At 56.5% G+C, this 7159-nt stretch overlaps 1 protein-coding gene across 1 annotated transcript; it reads right to left on the reverse strand.

The window, feature by feature from the left end:
- Positions 1-1029: 1029 nt before the first annotated feature.
- Positions 1030-5752, reverse strand: LOC102987036 (orexin/Hypocretin receptor type 1; the record flags this gene model as incomplete). Its single annotated transcript, XM_028485882.2, has 3 exons — positions 1030-2463; positions 4177-4298; positions 5441-5752. Coding segments are annotated over 3 exons (625 nt in total), but the record flags the coding sequence as incomplete, so codon positions are not given.
- Between the last annotated feature and the right edge of the window lie 1407 nt (positions 5753-7159).

Raw genomic sequence — 7159 nt, forward strand, 5'->3', positions numbered from 1 at the left:
GTGCCCCGCAACGGGAGAGGCCACAACAGTGAGAGGCCCGTGTACCGCAAAAAAAAAAAAAAAAAAAAAGAATCCTAGACTTAGGTGGAATCCAGTTCCCAGAGGCCAGCCCCCATGCAGAGCTAGAACCCCCTCCATTACCCCACTTTGAGTCTGGTCTCTGCTTGCCAACCTCCAATGACAACTCATTGCCTTTCCAGGCAGCCCATTTCCTCCTAGGCTAGTAGGGACTTCTTCTTGATGTGGATTCCAAATCCCACCACCTTGAAAACACTACCCATTGGCTATGGTTTTCTCTCTTGGGCCACCCAGAACATATTTCACCCCTTTCTGCATACCAGTCCTCTAGATATCTGGAACCTGCCACCACATTCCCCCAGGTCCTCCCTTCCCTAGGCCAGATAGTCCCGGGCTCTCCAGAAGCTGTTCACTGAGCTTCATTCCATGGCATCCTGGTCACCTCTGAGTTCATCTGAGTCCCCCAAAATGGAGGCCTGAGGCCCACCATGGTGCTGGGTTCAACCCGCAGAGAATAGAGTAGAACTGCAGCCATTAGGGGAAGCTTCTGTTGTTTCTTTGCTCCCACTGAGCCAAGTGTTTACTGAAACCTGTGTCTAGAACAGTGTCAATCATACTCTGTCACCTTTGTGATCAGCTGGGGTTGAGGAACCCAGGACCTGGGTTCTTCCTTGTGGCCATGGTTGGTCCTGGACTTGGGGGTCAGCCCTCACACCTCATTCCACACACTGCCCCTCCAAGCCCGGCTACAAACTTGACAAACAGCTTTGGATCCTAAGGCTAGCAGGAGGGGAGTGGAGAATGGGCGGGGCACCCTGTACCCTCTGGCAACAGCTGCTCATCTGTGGCAGTGTTCACGTGAGCTGGGCTGGTGAGTCATCTGGAGATCAGGATGACATGCTCAGACCACTCCTTCACCTGCTCTGCCTACGAGGAGGGGTGCTAAAGCATTCCTGGGCTGGGCCCCTGGCAGGAGCCGCGGTTTGCCCCACTTCTTGACGGGTGAGGTCATTAATCAGGTTAAGCAGACCCAGCGGTGCGCATGGCCGAGCTGGCCTCTGCCAGATGTCTCCCGCTCCTCTCAGCAGAGAGTCCTTCAGACTGCTTCCCACCTCCTGCTCTGGTAGCAAGGATCAGGGCCTCTGGCAGCCCTCTAATCATCTTGGTGGCAGATGGAGCACGTCTAGCCCAGTCTCTGGCTTTCTCTTTTTAATCTGTGAGTTCATAGAAAATAAATGCAAGCCCTGATTTCCAAGAAGGTGAAGATAACAGTAAATCTGTCTGTTAACCCCGCTGTCTGCCCACCCTACCCCCCTTACCTTCCATAGACTGCTGGGCTCGTGAGCAGACAGATGTGGCCAGGAAAGAGGTCCTGGCATCAGAGGATCGGAGCCACGTGAGGGGGCAGGAGCACGTGTGCTCTGAGGCCTGCCCAGGAGCCATCTGGGATCCCGTGTGTTAGGGGACGAGAGGTGGGAGGGGTCAGCAGATAGCTGCATTCCAGCACTGCCTTGTCTTCTCCCGTCCCCCAGTCTCCCCACCTTCTCACTCCTAACCTAAGAAGCACAGATTTTGAGCAATGACAAGGAAAGGGAACATTCAGTGCCAGGCTTTTAATTACAGTTGCTTCAGGCTGCTGGCCTCCATACCAAATGGCCTCATGGAGAGTGTTCTATCACTGCACAACCAACGGGGTCCAGTCTGTGGTGTGTGCACTTGGTACCTGGTGAGGGTGGGGCTCTGTTCCCACTGGGGAAGGGCTGGGCTCCGATTAGTTCACATGGGCCTCAAGGAGCACTGCCAAGTGCAGCCTGGGCTTTAGAGCCCCTGGACCAGTTGGAAATGCCTGCTGGGACCCTTATAGCAGACTCCAGGGAGGATCTATGATTGGGTAGGAGAGGGGTCTTTGGGAGGAGGGCCAAGCTCTGGAAGGATGATAGTGATGGATGGTATTGTGCAGTATAGCCAAGTGAGAGGAACACAACGTTAATCTTGTCCATAACACTTTACAGAGAGCTTTCCACTTTCTTGAGCGTGCTTAATCCTCACATCAATCCGCTTAGGGGACGCAGCTCAGAGAAGGGAAGTGACACTGCCCAGAGTTAAACAGGCAGAAAACGAGGCGAGGAGCCCCGGCCTCGCACTGCAACCAGCAGTCTTTCCACGAGGAGTGGGGGCAGTTCCCCCGTAGCCAGAGGAGCAGCCCAGGCAGGGGATAGGTTGCACCCCCTTTTGCCACCAGGATGGCCCTCGCTCAGGGCAGCACCGTGGTGACACTGGTGAGCACCACGTGCTCCGAGACTTTGGAGACGGAGCACCGGCTCTGCAAGGACAAGGACTTGTGGCTGGCAGAGGAGCGAGGGCTGGGGGCCTTCAGAGAGCCACAGGGACCCAGGCCAGGCAGGCAGCAGGAGAAGGCGGCCTTAAACTGCTCCCGGAATTTGCCTTGGTTGAGAGACAGAAGACACAGCCATAAGGAGACAGAAGCTGCAGGAAGGGGCCTTGGGCCCAGGGACACCCACGCAGCTCCAGCCAAGCTGCCTGTGAGGGGGTGGGAGGGAAGGGTAGAGCTGGGCAGGAGAGAGCCCCAAGGCGACCTCGTCACTGCCAGGGAGAGTAAGGACAGAGGCCCTGGAGCAGGTTCCCAAGGAGAAATGCAATTTTCATCTGATTCCTTGACTGCGCTCTGGCTCTGAGCCTGGCTGAAAACGTTTTGTCTGGCTCAGGGAGCTCAGGTCACCTCTGCCCTCGTTGGCGGGTAGGTGGAGGGGCTCAGGGCTCACCATCTGTGGCTAGGCTTTCCCCATCTCTGCCCCATGGTGATGAAGATGACAGCGGCAGCAGCCCTTGCACAAGGCACTGTGCCGGGCGCCTGAGTTTGTCGCCCAGCTCACCCCTGCACCCTGAAGCCCTGGAGTCCTTTAGCCTCGCTCCACAGAGGCACACAGAGGTGCAGTGGCTTGCCCAAGGTCACCAGCCAGAATTTGGGCCCCGTTCTAATTCCAAAGCCTTCGCTTAAAGGGTAGGGGACAGTGGGGAAGGAGGGACCACCACAGCCACCTGTACAGTCAGAGGACACCAGGCAACAGATGGTGCTGGAACTAAACCATGTTTCAGTCACCCCGCAAGCCTGGCTGGTGCCCAGCAGAGGGCCGAGCACACAGTAGGCGCTCAGTAAATGTCGACCAAACGGAGGAATGCACGTCAGGAATTCTGCCTGAAGTGTCCTCTGCCGCTTGCTCATCTCTTCTGTTCTCTCCTCTGAGCTGGAAACCACCCGGCTAGCCTTTGTTGAGTAATTCTTTAGTCTCAGTGAGGGTTACAGCATTGACCCCAGCCCCTTCTTTAACCTTTCAACCTTCTCTCAAAAGGTTGTCCAGGCTTGAGCAGTCGTCTGGTTAGTTCTGTAGGCCTGGTCCGAGTCAGAGGTCTGGTGAGTCACACTCTGCTGAGCCCAGGCAGGGGCCCGGGGTGGGGCCTTTCCACCCTGAGACCGGGAGGTAGTGGAAGGGGGTGGGGGCTATGGGACAGCGGAGAGAGGAGGCCTGGGCTCGGGGGCAGGGGACCAGGGATGCCTGGACTTGCAGAGGGGAGAGTGGGAGGGCTGGTGCTGGAGGCAGGTGGATTCAGGGGTAGCCCCCCCAAATTCGGGCCACTCTGCCAGCACGTGTCTAGCTGGGCATGGGGAAGCTGTTTCCTGGCCCTGGGCTGCCTCGCTGGTGGCCCTCCCTTCCCCCTGATGCCTCGATTATGCGGTCATCTTCTCAGGCAGGGGCTCCATCTGGAGCCTGTGTTGACCAGACTGGCTGATTGGCAGTCCTGCTGTGCATGCATCAAGCAGGCGTGGAGGTGAGCTGGCCCAGCCCCTGCGCTCCCACCCACTCAGTGGTCTGCATAATCTGCCAGACTGGGTCCTGGTGCTGGTCACCTCTTTGGCCACTATTGGGAGTGTGGCCTGTCTCCCACTCAGACCAGGGCTCTTGGGCGGGGACAAGTCTTCCCCCCGAGTGGGAGTTCCCAGAGCAGGGTCATGATCCCCAGGAGGCAGCAGGTGTATCCTTCCCCGCATGCTTTATTCAGCCTGGGTTGAAGATGGGGAGACTGTTGTCCTGGGGACTGTTGCCACCCTCAGTCACTCTGCGTCCCCAGCCCACTCACCACTGAGGAAGTTGTAGATGATGGGGTTGGCGGCGCTGTTGGCGTACACCAGCCAGTGGGAGAAGGTGAAGCAGGCATAGACGGCTTCTCGGTCGCTGGCTTGGTGGAACATCCCAAACACCCTAGGACCAGGGGGCAGGACACTCAGAAATGGGATAGATGTGTGTGCGTGTGCGTGTGTGTGTGTGTGTGCGTGCGTGTGCGTGTGCGTGTGTGTGTGTGTGTGTGTGTGTTGGGCAGGAGTCGCCGTCCTCATCTACCAGACAGGAAAACTCAGAAAAGGAAGGCGAGTTGACCAAGGTCACATAGCTCATGAATGGCCGTAAAGTACGAGTCTTACTGCCCCTTCTGTCCACCAGGTAGCCCTTTCCTGGGCCTCTGAGTCTGGGGTCCTGACCACAGTTTGGGGTTCTTGGGCGCAGAAAGTATGACCAGAGTGGGCCTAGGAACAGGGACCAGGGTACCTCTGCTCAGTCACCAGCTTTGTGATCCCCTGGGGCTCCCCCTCCACTTTATCATCCATCCCCGTAGCAGCATGATGAGTCATAGACATCATCCATTTTTCAAATAGGGAAACTGAGGTTCAGAGAAGCAAAGTGATATGTCCAAGATCACACAGCCAGGAAGTGACCAAGCACAAACTCACACTGAGATTGTCTCGTGGCAAAGAGCCCAGGGTCTTGCCCTGCCCCCCTCCCCACCCCCACCCCCACCCCATGGCCTCTCACTTGCTATTCTTCCAGACACCTGTGAGTGTGGTTCCTCCCTTCCTTCAAGTCTCTGCCAAATGTCACTTCCTCAGAGAGGCTTTTTTTTTTTTTTTAACCATTACATCTAAAAAACTTTTTTTTTTTTAACCCCACCAACCCTGTCACTGTCATTCTCTATCCCCTTTCCCTATTTTTTCTTCAAAGCAGTTCTCCCTGGCTGACATTGTAATACATGTCCATTCTCTCTCCCGCCAGATGTCGCCTCCGGGAATGCAGGACATTGTCCCGTGCACTCTTTCACTCCGTTCCGAGCCCTGACAACCTGATGATTGAGTGCCCAGACAGAGAATTTTCACGATAGCCCTAGGAGGCAAGGCCGGTTGTTATTCACATTCTACAGATGAGGAGATTGAGGCTCAAAGAAGAGAAATTACTCCCCCAAGGTCACAGAGTGGATGAGCGGTGGAGCCAGGTCTTTCTCCGAAGCAGAGAGAGTTCCTTCCTCTGACCCCACCACCTCTCCCCACCCCCACCCACTCCCCATGCGCTCTCACCTCTTGAGGACATTGAGGACACTGATGGGCAGGTAGCAGAGGGCAAAGACCAGCAGCACCACCATCAGCATCTTGGCCGTCTTCCTCCGAGCTCGCATTTGCTTTACCTCGGCCAGGAAGGCACGGGGCCGAGGCGGGGGCTGTGCACCCACGCCCTGCCCCTGGTCCTCCAGCTGATCTGAGGGCCTCTTCCAGTTCCTCACCAGGGCCGATGTGGTGCCGGGGATCTGTCCAGCACACATAGACAGCAGCGGTGGGTACAGCTCCTTGGGAGGGTCGTTCTGCTTCGCTGGGCCTGCTCCAGGCTGGACTCTGGGGCAGGGGGAGGTGGGCAAGGGAACAAACCCTTGCAGCAGGAAGGAGCCTAATATTCATGATAAAGGCCAACACTCTGGACTTGAGTGTACTTCCATTTTCCATTAGCTCATCGTGAGACCACCCACAGTATGCCTCTTGGGACGGTATTATTCACCCTTAGTTGTAGATGAGGTAGGGGACCCTTGACAAGTCCCCAGGTCACAGCCTGGGGCCTGAACATCCTTCCAGCTACCCATCCATCTTCCTTAAATCACCACCTCCATCTGTGGCGACAGGGGTGGTTGGATGCCCCGTGCCTTCCCCGGTCCGTGCCTGACTCTGGGAGGCCTGAGCAAGGGGCGTGCAGGTGGACAGCGTGGAATGGCCTGGGCCTCAGAGCATAGGTCCCAGCCTAGGTCAGTGCCAATAGGCCTATGGTGGTTCTAGGCTCCTGGAGCAGCCACAGATATTCTCAAAGCCTCTCCCACACTGGACACCTGAATCACCCCACAACAGAAGGGCATGGGGCTAGAGTTCAGGAAACTTGGGATCTAGGGCCATCTCAGCCATTCACAAGCTTATGTGACCTTGGTGAACTCACTTTTCTTTTCTGAGCCTTGGTTTTCCTGTTGGATAAGGATAGCGACTCCTGCCATCTTGACCGGGGGGCTGTGAGGGGCAGGTGGCAGGTGCTGGTGGACCGCGAGGCGGCTCGTGTTCTGGCCAGCTTCCTCTCCCTGCCCAGCCACTGATCCAGGACTCGTCCCGCTAGTGCCAAGGGCCTCTGAGCACCCCCTCCCATGGCTCACCACCCCCCCCCAAAAACCTGCTGTTGGTCAGTTTGTAATAGAGGAAAGAAGGAAGGCCCTGGAACCAGAAAGGCTCTGCCACTCATCGGCCATGGCAGATTGGTTGCCCTTACTCAGCATTTGTAAAGTGGGTAATATTGCTTCTTTGGTTAGATGTGAAGACATTGCAAGCAAAGTGCCTAATTTGGACAGCAACACGGAGGTGTTATTGTTGTTGTGGCACTGAACCAAGCATTGGAACCCCGCAGACCTGGGTTTTAGTCCCTGATCGTCCACTCCCTGGTGAGGGATTTGGGAGAAGTTGCTTTGCCTCTCTGGGTCTCAGTTTTCTCATATATTAAGGTGGGGATAGGGACTTCCCTGGTGGCCCAGTGGTTAAGATTCCGCCTGCCAATACAGGGGACACAGGTTCGAGCCCTGGTCCGGGAAGATCCCACGTGCCACGGAGCAACTAAGCCCACACGCCACAACTACTGAGCCTGCGCTCTAGAGCCCTCAAGCCACAACTACTGAGCCCACGTGCTGCAACTACTGAAGCCCGCGAGCCTAGAGCCCGTGCCCTGCAGCAAGAGAAGCCACCGCAACGAGAAGCCCGCGCACCACAACAGAGTAG

This window comes from Physeter macrocephalus, unplaced genomic scaffold (assembly GCF_002837175.3).
Source record: "Physeter macrocephalus isolate SW-GA unplaced genomic scaffold, ASM283717v5 random_647, whole genome shotgun sequence".
NCBI classification, from domain to species: Eukaryota; Metazoa; Chordata; class Mammalia; order Artiodactyla; family Physeteridae; genus Physeter; species Physeter macrocephalus.